This window comes from Chlamydotis macqueenii, chromosome 1, assembly GCF_036417535.1.
Source record: "Chlamydotis macqueenii isolate bChlMac1 chromosome 1, bChlMac1.mat, whole genome shotgun sequence".
Classification (NCBI taxonomy): Eukaryota; Metazoa; Chordata; class Aves; order Otidiformes; family Otididae; genus Chlamydotis; species Chlamydotis macqueenii.
The window spans coordinates 98,919,098-98,933,896 of record NC_141556.1 but is presented as its reverse complement, the minus strand read 5'-3'; the positions used below and the strand labels follow the sequence as shown (position 1 = coordinate 98,933,896).

The following is a 14,799-nucleotide window of genomic DNA, read 5'->3' as shown; positions in this document are numbered from 1 at the left end:
GCTCGATAAGCACTGCCATTCTCAGTAACCTGGATTTTTAGTGGATTTTGTTAGGCGGTTTGTGGTTTGTTTTTTAATTTGCTTTTGTTTTCAGCATCATCTGTTTTTATTAAAATTATATCATTCTGTAGCTAAAATTATTATTCTACCACTCTAAATCCTAAGTGGAAAAAAATGTCTACACTGAATGTGATTTATGGGGAAAAAATACTAGGCAAACCTAAACGTCTGGTGGGATTTCACATAGTTAAACTTGTACGACAAGAGCCAGAAATGGAAAGCGCAGCAAGGCAGGCAACTAACAGCACAACTTTCAAAATACTGCTTTGACTCTAAAATATCGCTTCAGTCATCTCTCATCCTTTTTTTGGGTTCTCTGGTATGTCAGGCTACAAGCAACGGTGGACAGAAACCCCCTCTTGCCAGCATGGGGAGGAGGGGGTCAGGATGATGCTCAGTGGGCATGGCAGGGGACAGTGGACACCAAGAAGGAGGAAGGAGTGCTGTGACACACAAACTTCTGTGGTTTGAGCCTAGTTTTGGGGCCTGTTGAACTGCATGAGGGAAGATGAGAGCTCTGAGAGTAATGAAAGTGAAAAGAGAGAACCACCCTGTAAAAACAAATCACTTCAAGCTATAAACTATACCCAAGGACTTGTTTTTGCTGGGTGGAGAGGTGGGATGACAGGAAAATTAGCATCAGAGATGCTTATTTGAATCCCTGGTCAGACTATGGTGCAAAGCTACCAGACCTCCATTTTCTTTCTCGTTCAAACAAATCACTTTTAGCATAAATATGTTTTTTCTGGCTTCATTTCAGCTCAGTGCCTCAAAATTAAATGTTATACTCTGTGCTTATGCAAACGCAGCGAGACTAAATGCTCAGTTTTTGTCCTTGCAGGCCTTGTGCCAGGAGAGCTCCAGCCCCGTGGGGATGATTGGGCTGTTTTGGAGTGAGGACTATAGCCCTCCTAAGGTGGAGGCCACTTCAGTTGAGGCGTAGAAGATGCAGCGCCTTCACAGCATGCACAGCTGCTCAGCGATATGGAGCCACGTGTACCCTGCCAGCTGAGAAGGAGCCTCAATGTATAGCTACAGCACAGTTTCTTTCAGGAGGATATGTAGTATTTATTAGAGTAGCAACCCACAAGCACCTTATGTGCACAGGAGAACAATACGCATGTGTGCCTGAGATCTCACGTCTGGCCCTTTATGCCCAGACGTGCTTTACAGTTGCTGAAGCTGAATTTTTTGCTACATCTCATGGCTTAGTGATGAATCCATCCAGATACAAGCTCAACATCTGCTTCCCTAAATCCCTAAATATTAAGAATATAAGGCTGTGGTTATTTCACACTTTTGGAAGCATACACTTTTGAAAAGGTTGGAAGCCAACCATGGTATTAATTAGAAATCCACGGTGGGTAAACGCAAGTGGCTTAATTTTATTGAAGAGATTTAAAAATGGAGCTTTCTAATAATATTAGGATAAACTGGATGCAAAAGGTGTGGAGCTAAAGGATATTTCCCCCCTTATGTACATAGCAGCACAGTGAATTAAAAGATTTCCAATGATCCCAGACAGTGGATCCTAACTACCTTCGTAGGATGCTTGGCCTTATCACCCAACCTCAAAGTCACACAGTAGTGATGAACCTCAGTTGTTCAATCTAATTAAGAACAAATAATGAAATTTGCTGACCAAACAGATGTTACTACATGTTTTTTTAATGGTGACTCTTAGTTGCTTGCTTGCAAAAGTTCAAGACATAAGTTGAAATCCTGGGCACGCAGTGAAAACATTTGCATTTATGTATTTTACTTTTATTTTACAATTAGGAGTCCTAGGAGTCAGAACAAGTGATTGATGCATTCAGGTTTGCAGAATCTGAGAGATTTACTATAGCTACTGAAGGGACTCGTCCAAGGGTAGCCACTGGCTATTCTCTTGGAGAAGTCAGGGAGTCCAGGCGACTGGAGAAGAGCAAAGATCACCCTGACCTTTAAAAATGGGAGAGAAACAGAGCCAGGCAATTACGGACTAGGTATGCTAACCTCAAATACCCAGAAAGATATATGTATCTCACAGAATACATTTCTAAGCAGCCGAAGGATTACAAGGTCTTAAGAAACCAACTAAGATTTGTCAAGAATAAACAAATCATGTCAAACTTGTCTAATTTATTTCTGTGACAGGATAATCTAAAAACGAGTAGATGTGATTTATCTCGTCTTTAGCAGGACTTCTGGTGCTGTCCCACATGACAGTCTTATGAGCTAACTGGGGAAATATGGGCTATTATGAAATCATTGTAACGTGAAAACAGAGTGAGCTGAAAAATCTTGAGTACTGAGTACTCTTCATTTATCAGAGGTTCTCTGGCCATCTGAAAAGCATAACAAACAAGCCAACAGAAGGCTGTTCTTCACGTTTCGTGCTCTTCATCATTTGCATTAGTAACCAGTATGATAAGTATGTGCCTATTTCTATGTGTGAATGCATCAAAGTCGAGTGAAATATTTCTAGGAGAAATATTTTCAAATTAGGAAAGTAAAATTAAGAAGTACACAAAGGGCTGGACTGAGAACTGAAAAAAGAACTGAGTGCACACATACAAATGGGAAATTACCGACTAGGCAGTCATAGCTTGGAAAGGATCTGAGGGATTATAGTAGCTAAAAAAATGAAGGGAAGTCAACAGTAGGGATATTTGTCTGAACTAACAGGAGTGGCATATGTGAGACAGCAGAAGTAATTGTCTGATTCCACTTTGCACTGCTTAGGCTTTTACTGGAATAAATATCTAGGTTTGGGCATCATCCTTCAGAAGGAATGCAAAGTGGAAAAAAGTCACTTAGACATTACTAAAAAAAGATGTATCCATATTTGTGGAACTGATTATCAGCAATGTATCCCTCCAGATTTGAGCTGAGGCATGCTGGTGGGCAAGTCATAAAATCATAGGATCATTAGGGTTGGAAGCAACCTTCGAAGACAATCTAGTCCAGCCCCCCTGCAAGGAGCAGGGACGTCTCCAACCAGATCAGGTTGCTCAGAGGCCCCTCCAACCCGGCCTTGAATGTTTCCAGGGATGGGGCATCCACCACCTCTCTGGGCAACCTGTGCCAGTTTTCCACCACCCTCATTGTAAAAAATGTCTTCCTAATATCTAATCTGAATCTACCTCCCTCATTGTAAAATAATTTGCTTGTTCTGCTGCTGTTCGTGTGAACTGATCCTACTGCCATTTCAGAACTGGCTGTGAATATTAATACCATTTTACAATAAATACAAGTTATAAAAGCATTAATATCCACTGTGTGCCCTTTGGGACATAAAGCAAATACAATGTACCAGTAAGGCTAAAGGAATAGATACAAATCAGTGTAACACAGCTGCTGAAGGGAAACCCATTCACAATGTAAACAGTTTGCATACTGCATAGATTAGACCTACAGACCTGTTTCCCTGTTGTTCAAGTACAACATCAAAACCCTCTCATTAGAAGTTAAAATAACACCTTAAGTACCCACTACATGAGGCGTATGAAGAAAAAGTGGATTTCAGTCCAGTTGTTGTCATTTGATGTTCAGTCCGATTTTTGTCTGCATACTTCTGGGTAGCTCTTTTCCATTCCCCTTTCTATTAAAGATACCAAGACAAAGTGCCAAAAAAAAAAAAAAAGAGTATGCTACATCCACGTCCATAAAGTTTATCAACTTACAGACTCCAGGACAGGTATATCATTCATCGTTTTGCACCAGTAAGCACAGTAATATACAAAAGCATGCAAAATTATTTATGGTACAGAAAGATCCTCTAACTTTGCTCCTCCAGTAACTGGCAAACATTCAATCCACTCCTATTTTCTAGGAAGATAATTCCTGAGGTGTAAAGTTGAGTTGTATGTTGGCATTTTCAAAGACATCATCCTTCAGTGAAGCATATAGAAACAACCTGGTAGGGACATAATGGAATAGGAGCAAAATGTTATCTAATACAGATACTCAGAGGCAAGAAATGATCATGGGGTAAAATTACAGTAAGCGGTGGGCTTTTTTATTTTGTTGAAAAGTACATCTTTTACTGGATTCAACATAGTAATAAGATGAAAAGAGGTCCACTGGCAAGGGAGGAAAAAAAGCAAAAGTCTGGAAATACTTGACACAACTAAAATAAATGACAGCTTTTTCAATATCCCATTGGCAGGCTGTTGTAGACGATGTTTTCCCGTATCCATGGAGAAAGTAAAGTCTTTGACTGATGTAAGTCAGCTGAGTACAAATGCTGGTCTGTCTAGTTAAAATTTGCACTACTTGTTTCTTTTAATAGGTAATATAGGTAATATCTAGCTTCCACTCTGAACCCATGCGTTAACACTCAGAATTTATCCATATTTAATTACAATTTTATCACACTTCTCTAATCAAATAAATTTACTTTGTCCTCCAAGCAATCACCTCAGTATTCCAGTATGTAAAAAATACTTTCATTATGTTTATTATAAAAATATAAATGTTTCCACTACAAATCATTTTACATTAGTAAGAGGCCATCTACAATTGCACAATATATCATCTAAATGAGTAAGTAATACTTTGAAATACAGGTTAAAGTAAATACATATTGTCAATCAAATCACATCTATACATTGCTTATTGAATGCTAAGTAACAGCACAAAACTAGATATGTTAACAGAAATAAATAAAATGGAAACTATATTTAAAGATACAAAACCAATAACATGGCATGTCATTTTATGAGTAGTTGCATTTTGCTTGATGTTGATAACTGATGCAAGTCCTGTACAGGAAGATGGCCACACAAATTCTAGTAGCTCTACTCCACAATGAAGAATTGTACACTGCTATGTATACATATGTACACGGGGACAAGGAGTATAGGATGCTTGCAACAGAGGCCACTTACAGTACAAATCAACTTTTGACAGGGAGAGAAAACCAAACATATTTTAATGCTCACTACTCCTAATAGCAAAGAAAAGCAAAACTGAGTTTGTTTTATCCCAAGCATCAGTGAGATTTAATATTTTACGCTAAGCACGCTCAAACAGTGAGCAAGAAACATGGCATGATACTAAGAGAAAATGGAGGGTGGTTGGTGCAAAGTTTTCAGTCATACCCTAAAGCTCTAAGAACTGGTTCTGTGTTTTCAGAAGCATTTCACAGATGTCTTCCTCCCACCCCAGTCCCCTTGCCCCCAACTCTCCAGCAGCAGAATGAAGCTGAAGAGAACCATCGTGAGGAATATGTTATAAAAAGCTGTCCCCACACAGACAATGTCTGCAAATGGATTCTGGTGACTTAGATTCACTCACAATGTCTGACTTAGAGTAATCTCAAACTGAAGAAAAGAATTATTCTGAATGAACTAAGCAATGGAAAATACAGTTTTTCTATTCAGCATGCTGCATTTCACAACAGATTGCGGCAGATAAGGAGAAGTGTTCTTTACATCTTAAGTACTTTGTTTTAATTTTCTTCCATTTTTAATTTCTTATTTCAACTTACTTTAAAACTCATTTTTCTTTTAAAAAATATTACTAATTATTACCCTATGAGTGTGTTTAGAATCCAGTCCTTTACAGCATGCTCACTGCCAGCACTCAGTAAAAAGTCTCTAGTTCTGCTCCTATTTAGAAATGTGTGATAAACACTGTGTCTCTACATTTGATAAGTCTTGGACCCACAAAGAACAATTTAAAAGCCGACTGAGTCACACAAATGCTAGGAACTGATTCTTCCCTTACTTATGTGCCCTATGCTACAAGGAGCTTCAAAACCCAAACGGTTACAACAACGAAAGCACGACCAGTTACCTGCTTTTGTATGCACAGTGCAACGCGGCGTGCCATATACTCATCTGCCTCTCACACAGTCTTGGACTTTCAGGGACTCACTGTTATTCATCAGAATCAGGTTTAGATTCCAACATGGCATGCTGGGAATCAGAGTGGTTTCCACTAGTGCCCAAAGCCTGATGTCTACATGCCTGGCATCACATCTAGAGCATTAAGAGGCTCGTCTGTAGGTAGCACAGTGAATGTGTGCTAGATGAAGTGCCTCACATTGTGATTTAAACCACTCACTTTCAGAGCAAAGAGTCGTGTCTGCCCAGAACCAGGACTGATGCGCTCTGGAGCAACAGCTTAAGAGCTCACTTTTGGGAAGATGCTAAAGATGGAGGAGGACTCTCGAATCCCACCTTCCAGGCTCCTTTTTCCCTCAGGCAATGTGAATCTTCTCCTAAAGATAGGTTCCTTTCTACTTTCTTTCAAGGAACAGATGCCTAAGGAACCTGTGCCAAAAAGCAAGGCTCTTGCAGGGTGGCAGCGCCTGGACAGAGGTCTTCTAGCTCAGACTTAGGTAAAATTACATACCAAAGTACCATTCCACAAGTTTAAGTCATCCTTTTAAACTATTCACTTATCCTTGGCTGCAAGTCACCATCTCAGTGTAACCACCAATGGCTGCCCACATGGTAGTTAACACCTCCCAGTCCTCAGCATTGGGAGCAGAGCCTGCCAGATGGAAGCCAGAAGCGGACCACTCCCCAGAGAAGTCAAAAAGCATCCTCCGTTCATGCAGGATGCAATCCTGACTCTTTTTAATGTCTGCTGGGCAAATCTCCCACTTGAACATCACCTGAGAACAGAGGTCCTTATTTTGACAGGGAAGTGGGCCTTTGGGAAGCAAATGAGATGTACGTCCCTCACCATGCCAGATACTTGATCTAGAGATTGATATGCACACAACTCCACCAGAACTCAAGCTAGGATTAAAATACCACTCACAGCAAGTGGAAGGAATCTCAACAAGTCCAGATGCTTTGTTTAGTGTCAGAGCTGGAAAAAAGACCATTTTTCTCTCCTTCTGTATCTCATATATGATGTTACCAGTATAAAATAAACTAGTAATTAACCCTCAGTCAATTTCTCAGGTTGAACCAAAGAAGTTTTGATAACATTTGGCACTTGGCAATAATACAGCCAGGTTAAGGTATTTAAGCATAAATATAAACAATAACAAAAAAAAACCCAGAGAAAATAAATAAGTCCTTTAAAAATTAAGACTTGTTTCCATTTAAATGAACACAATTAGGGAAGCTAACGTAACAGCAAAAATCTTTTGTCAACTAACTCAAAGTCACTACAAACTTTATTTCTCTGTTCCTTTCTGAAGTTGAAATAGCATGTTACAATGACATTATAGTAAATATGGCCAGACAGGTAGTGAGGTATAGTCCTCTATTTTCCTTGCTTTTAAAGAAATAAAATACCTGTTACAGATCTCTTCTGTATAAAAATACTGCAAGTCTTTCTTTCTTCTTGTTGCTGTATAGATCAAATACACAGCTTTTACGTCCACGGGTTTTTCGTGTTATTCAGTCACTTAATATTCAAATGGCTCTAGGTTTTAGTATCACTGGTTTTTACTTGGAAGGATTTTTTAAATTTTTTTTTCTTTTGAAATTTACTATCTGCATTAACAGTCTGTCAAGAGCACCCACCCTTTAGGATTAACAGATAGAAAACAAGTTCACTCCTATTTTTAAGGCATTTATACTCAATATTTGAGTGTCTTAGTGGGTTTGAAATTTCAACCATTACGTTTCCAAAGCTGTTGTAAAGAACTCCTTTAAATTCTGCCATTTATCAGCCATCACTTTTGCCCTGTGATGCAACTTTTCTCTTTTTTCCTCTCCTGAGCAACATCATTTTGGTACCTTACACAGGAACAGGGCTGTTCTTTGTATGAGTTTCTAGAGCTTTCATACTGCTAACAATCTTCTTTTGAGGGCCCACAACTGTAACGCCGACTTTCTTCATGTCACTGGAAAAAAAGAGAAGATGCACCAGCTGAGTGAGCACACTGTCTCTGTGTTGCCTAGGGCTGATGTGAGCAAACAGCAATGAACTTTCTCATCTTATATTGCTACACTAGAAGAGCCTCTAGGTATGGCAATACTGCTGAAACACAAACCCTGGTATGAAAAATACTGAGAGCCATTGTATGAAAACAGGAGTCTGCCCAAAAGAGTAGAAACTCATACAGCTTTGTTGTGTTTGTTTACCTGGAAGGAAAGTCAATGAAACAGAGTTCTCCAGTGATACACCCACTGGGACTTAGGGGCAAGGGGTTCACTTCCGGGCCAGCTGCGATCTTGAGCCTCTCGACTGCGTCCTCCTATCAGGCTGATCCCTTTTCCTGAGCAGCCCTGTCACCTCGCTATTAAGTGCTGAGCCCTATGAATTGTTGTCTTAACTCTGGTATCAGCACTGAGATTCACAGCTACACAGCCAAGCTTCCAGCATCTACTCTGTTTTTCACCTCTTGTTTCTCCAGGCCTTCCAGTTTCTTTGTTCCTTGTGTCACACAGAAGTGGTTTAACATTTCTGAAGGGCTAACACAGACTCACAGGAAAATGGGCATTCCTAGAGGATTTCTGCACTGTCCCCAAGGGGTAATTCTTACAAAAAGCCATTAGTAGACTTTTCATAGCTGCAATAACACTCTATTTAACAGCATTGATGTGTTTAATTGTTGGTACCGCAGCTGCTGCTTACTTCTTCATAACTTGTTGTGTATCCAGCTAGCCCAAAAGGGAGCTGAGTTTTCCTTTGACAGGAAGTTCCTAACTGTACTTGATGCCTTTTCAGGTGCAGAGAGAACATTACCCTAACTCTTCCTTATCACAAGAACAAAGACAGACTGCATTTAAATGTAATAAAATTGCTAGTTGTAAACTTAAAAGTTTAGCTGTTTAAACGTCAAAACTAGAGGCAGGAGGGAGCTCATCCCCTGAAAAATTAATATCATGTAGGAGGAAAGCAGCTACAAAATGCTTGCTCTGTTTCACCTGCTTTGATGGAATATAGGATGGGCAAGAAAGGAAAAGATTGGCACACGTGCCAGATGTGGTGAAACCTCCATATAAAAAGTAGAATATAAAGAATCAACACACAAACTCCTAAACTGAAAGAAAGAAAGAAATGATGCTGGTGTACCAGATGATGCATGGTGCTAGTATATCAGAAGAAACTGGGATTTCCTCGGCATCAGTGAGAAAAAGCTATGGGATCGAGGCCTTCACACAGTCACCAGAGCATCTAGGTTTCCTGCCTGTGTATTGCAACTACTTATCTCTTTAAATGTAAGATCATTTTAGCTAAAACCTGGAAATGCCACATAAAAACTCTTATGCTTATGTTTAAACTTGTACCTCCACCCACAACCAATGATAAAGAGCTGTAGTCAATTCAAACTTACTCTGTAGAAATCTTGGCTATTGTATCGCAGGAACTGTACTCCACGCCTGTGAAAATGTCTTTGCACTGTCCTGTCCGAAAACCATTGAGCCAATCACCTGTCGTGCGGAAGGCTGAAATGTCAATGTTACTTTGGTCGAGGAGAAGATTTGATGGTCTGAAATAAAAAAGGGTGATGAAAGTTAGGGAGCAGGGATACGTATGGATTTATTTTGTGTCTAAACTTAGCACTGGCATCAGCAGGAGCTTCCAGGCTAGACATGGCTTTTCTGTTCATCTGTGGAAGTTATCTGCTGCTGAGGCCACTACATGTACTCATGCTGGCAGCTCTGACCAGTGCTGTGTAATCATCTTGCTTAAGAGCACCAGCTTCTCACGTCCACATTTAAACACTGAAGCATCACCAATTCGAAGTGTATTGTCACCTCACAATTCAATGTGTGAAGCATTAGCAAGGACAAGCCTAATTTAGATTATATTTTTGTGATTCACCTGGTCCCAAACACCAGACAAACGATACACACTCTAGATTCCAAGTTCAGGGTTTTGGTAGAATTTATGCGTATCAAATATTCAGAGTATTGCAGCCCACTGACAAATCCTGAATGCTGCTACTGAGCTAGAAGCACAAATAATAAGACGCTAGCGGCTTTAAAAAAAATTGCATCAAGTCTAAAAATCAAATGTTGTTGAATTTGTGAGAAAAATGTAGCTGGCAAGACTTGCATTCTGCAGTGCACAGAGATAGAAATGAGGAAATCTGTAATTAAAAATACTTAGCCAAATGTAACATGCAATTGCCATCTTCAGTTTAAAATTGATGCTCACTCTACGACTGAAACTTCCATAAGCATATCATATAAATAATTCAGAAGTGAGAACTGAATCATCTCCTGTCTTTGAAATTAACTTGGTGCTCGTGAAGGATGCTGAACTGACATGATTTGCATCCAAGTTCTCTGCTTAGAAAACAATGAAGAAACCAGTAAGAAACAAAATCAACACAAGGAATCAAACAAAACTTATGTCCATGCTTCTTTTCCCATTTAAACCTTTTTTTTCCATCTGCATAAGTCTACCTATAAGCCATTGATAAAAAAAAAATCCTTCTCAAAATAATGATTAAATGTATAATTTTTTTTTAGCAAGAAGGAATATATTGCAGCTGACCCTGCATATTGCAAAGGGCAAAAATGGCTGCTCCCATATTGATCCAGAAATTCAGTTCTGTTTGGTATGAATACTCTTGTTTTCATGGAATTGTGAGCACACTGGAACTTCTTATTTGAAAGCATCAAGACTAAAAATAAATGCCAGCCCTTCCCCATGAAGTCAGTAGAGTCAGGCTCTACTACACCTAATTTTAGTAATCTAAAAATACCACAAATGGCCCAGCTAGTTTTCTGAACTGTCACTGCAGTCCATGGAGAGACACATGCACTTCCAGGCAGGGGGTTTGTCCTCTCTGAAGCAGATCTTCCAGGCAAACAGCTTGGAGGAGACACCCAGCTCTCAGAGAGGTGAACCTGTTCTCATCTGTTCCTCCTCGCTGACTTGCTATTTTTAACTGGGAGGTGTGAGAAGCCCCTGCATAGCAACGTGATCAGTAACTTCTTTCTACTGACAAGACATCTTACAAATTCTAGTTACCTTTTTCTCTCAGTGCTATTAGTACAATAACGACTTCCTCAACTAGTCAGATGTTATTAGAGACATCAGCTCTATTTCTGCATTTTTTCCCTCCACTGACAAACATACGTCCATACTGGACAGCTTTTTAGCCCCCATTCAGAAACGTATGTGTTCCATGTTAAGTAAAGTCCCTCACGAGTGTCTGTCTCAGGATTAAAGCTACGCATGTGCTTAGCTGTGCTACTAGGACAGTGCTACTCATGAGCACAGGAGACTGAACTAGAGGATGTGCAAAGCAGTTGGCACTGCAACTTTACAGCCTATTTTCTATTTCTATTTTCTGTTTCTATTTTCCTGTTTTAGCCTGCAGAGGAGTCTGACTACTACAGGTGAATCCATCTGAAGTGACTTTTGTCACTGTAAAGAAGTGAAAATGAGAGGTGGTTAGACTAACACCATAATTTAAAGGCAGTGATTACGCAGTGAATTGAGTAGGTGACAGTTACTGATACTGGAGAACTGATCTGGATTTTAAAACACCCTCTTCACCCCAAACCCAAGCCATCTCTAAGTGTTGGAAAAAAACATAGAGGGGGATATTGTAAAGGCACCAAACAGAACAAAAGTGTCTCATTACCAGTGAAAAAGCAGCCTAGAAAATCCAAACAAAACTTCTCAATCCCAACACAAGTCTTTACTAAGTTTCATCAAGATCAGCAGCACTGCAATACCATACTCTTGCAGGACATATGACTTGCACTGGAATTAGGAGATATATCAGTTATACCAAGACTTTGACCTTTGAAGAAAAGAACAATATAGCTTTGCTAAACAATAACTCTTGGTATTTTCTAGATATTAAACAGCACCCTTTGCTTATGATATTTCATCAATTGTTATCAATCAGATGATTTCTTTTGAGCTCATAAAATTATTTTAGTATCTTCTTCACTTCTGGGATTGCAGTACGTAATTAAAGAGCTCATTAAATGCTTGAAAATCTTAACTTCAATACCACAAATGGACACAACACATCACCATCAATTTTCACCCAGTCTCACAGCAGCAATGCTCCTGATCAGGCACCTTTCGCCTGACTGCCTCCCCTCCGGAGTCCAGCCAGGACAAGGAGCTGCTGCAAATGACCATGATCACTGACACCAGCTATGGATCTCACACCCTAGGAACAGCCAGAGATGGAAAGGAAAGAAACAGAAGACACCAGAAACTTGCTCTTCCTCCAAAACGGTAAAAAAGGGAAAGCACAGCATGTCCACACCAACACAAAGACTGAGCTGAGGACAGGAGATGCAGCACACTTCAGGTTACTGTTCTCATGCTAAAAACAGATCTTAGGCACCTACGTGATATGCAGCTTTAAACATCCTCCAGTTCAAGGCTCAGGTTAGATAATCAGGCCCAAAATATTTTTATTCAGTAGCTGTACAGCCTGCATCTCCCCGACTACCGTTTGTCCCATGAAGAGCCAATACTTTTTATTTATAGTTTTTGGAGTAGAGCATCTGGAATCCCAAGACATTTATTAAGAGTATTTATGAAGTGTTCTTAGTGATAAAGCATGGAGATTTTTTTATTCTAGCTTAGTATGTCTTTTTAACTTAAATCTAATGAAACAAGGCCTGACTCAACAATCACCAATGAAAAAAAAAGTATAAACAAGTTGAAATATAACAGGTCTCTAGGATTAGGAATTAGAGTGGTCCAAAAGAGCTTTTATGTTTATTACTTGGATCAAAGTATCATCAGGACAAAAAATATGACCTAATTTTAATGCAAGTGACCTCAGAATAACCAGCACTGTAAAGTATCATTTTTCTCCTTGTAGGATTCCAAACAAAAATTAGTTACTTTCCTCCTTAGAGAGGACATCTGGACAGTTTATCAATGAGCAGGAATTTGTCTCACTGTGAAGAGGCTGCGATGTCTCCTCGCATGCACCAAGGGAAAGCTGGGCTTTCAGAGCATCTGCACACATCGGCAGTTTCTTTCCCCCTGACCCAGCCCCTAGACAGAAGGTCTGAACACGAAATTTATGGTCTGGGTGATGTGTGCCATGAGCTCACACTTTACTAGACAAATTAGATGGGTTGCAATCCGTGCAGCTGTAAACGACGTCCTGCAGGGTTCCACCTGATCTTTTACAGCTTTCCATAAATCAGTACCTACTAGCTTCAGAAGAGAGTCATTAAAAAGAAATCATGGAAATTACATGTTTGCTCAGTGGAAGTGAAATAGAACATTTCCCTCTGTCTTTTCCTTTCTTCTCTCCCCTCTTTTTTTTTTTAATTTTTTTTTCTTTAACTCTCTTTCTTTTGTTGCTTTGACCATCTATGATATACCCCACTGCGTTATCTTTCAACAGTCACGGAAAGACTTTCTATCCTGACTGTGTGTCTGTCTACAGAGTTGTATTTACTGACATGTGGTGCCCTGAATAAAACCAGCAAGACTCAGGTTAGAGAGACAAATTTAACAGCAAGATGCCAATCACAAAATGCCCTGTTGTTGAAAGCTTTCTCTGGATGTGCCCATTACGTTAACAGTTGGAATTAACATTTGAGTCATCCGCAGTAGCAGGAAGAACTATAGTTTGTTATTGTTAGCACGGCTTTTTGTCACAACACAGGGGAAGTTTTGTTGCACCGTATAGTAATGACAAAGATAACAGAAAACATCATTAGAACACTTCCCAATACGCCATGGAAATCTCGTCTCTGGTCGGCTGCTGCCTGGTGAGAAAGGGATGCATTGACTTGTAAAATCCAGGAACTGAGACAAATAAAAGGAAAATGTCCTGCCACCTCTGCATGAAGGGTGGTATTCCAAATACACAGAGGAGTTGTGCATCCAGACTTCGTGTTGCAGCAGCCTCTCTCTTTCCATCCCTTCCTCTAAACAACACAAACAAACTTAAGTTTTTAGATCTGTACTTCCCCTTCCACAGTCAGTTTCTTTTGCAGGGGAAAGCATTTAAAAAACATAAAGTAATTTCCTGTGGCAAATCTTACGTAATTATAAGCTGATTTTGTAAAGTGAAACTGCTCCCTAGAAGGGAGCCAGGCCTGGTTTGAACACAAATCCTATGTGGTTTATGATTATGGAAAGCTGAAGCACAGAATTCAGATCTAACAGGAAGGATATCTCATATTTCAAGAAAAAAAAAAAATTAAAAAACAATAGCTGGCATAGAAAGCAAATTTTAGTTTTACCTTCTACAGCAAGCAGAATCTTAAATATACATGTGTATCAACAGAAGACTAGTAAATACATGACATGCTGAGAAGGAGAGCCATTATGTTTACTCGATTATCCCTGGACCTTAAATATAAGAATCTTTGGAGTTCCATTTCTTCATGTCTATTTTTAAGGTACCCTTAGCAAAATTTATAACTTAGTCCCTAAAATACATTTCACCTCTTAAAATGGCACATTTTCTTTTCACAAGGGTCTTCATATAATAGAATCATAGAATGGTTTAGGTTGGAAGGGACCTTCAAAGGTCATCTAGTCCAATCCCCTTGCAAGGACCAGGGACATCTCCAACCAGATCAGGTTGCTCAGAGCCCCCTCCAACCCGGCCTTGAATGTTTCCAGGGATGGGGCATCCACCACCTCTCTGGGCAACCTGTTCCAGTGTTCCACTACCCAGTGTTTCACCACTCTCATTGTAAAAAATGTCTTCCTTATGTCTAGTCTAAATCTGCTTCCTTCTATTTTAAAACCATCACCTCTTGTTCTATTGCAACAGGCCCTGCTGAAGAGTTTCTCCCCTTCTTTCCTGCAGGCCCCCTTTAGGTACTGGAAGACCGCTATAAGGTCTCCCTGGAGCCTCCTCTTCTCCAGCCCCAACTCTCT

General features: G+C 39.8%; 1 protein-coding gene across 3 annotated transcripts in view; it reads right to left on the bottom strand.

Moving 5' to 3' along the window:
• Positions 1 to 4,025: 4,025 nt before the first annotated feature.
• Positions 4,026 to 14,799, bottom strand: part of EPHA3 (EPH receptor A3) — a 234,182-nt gene continuing 223,408 nt past the window's right edge. For all 3 annotated transcript variants that reach the window (XM_086763042.1, XM_086763049.1, XM_086763056.1), the window contains 2 exons: positions 9,293 to 9,448; positions 4,026 to 7,855 (listed from right to left, as the gene is read on the bottom strand). In XM_086763042.1, the coding sequence (XP_086619168.1) occupies positions 7,750 to 7,855; positions 9,293 to 9,448 (262 nt within the window). In that variant the 3' untranslated portion in view covers positions 4,026 to 7,749. The remainder of the gene's footprint in view (positions 7,856 to 9,292; positions 9,449 to 14,799) is intronic.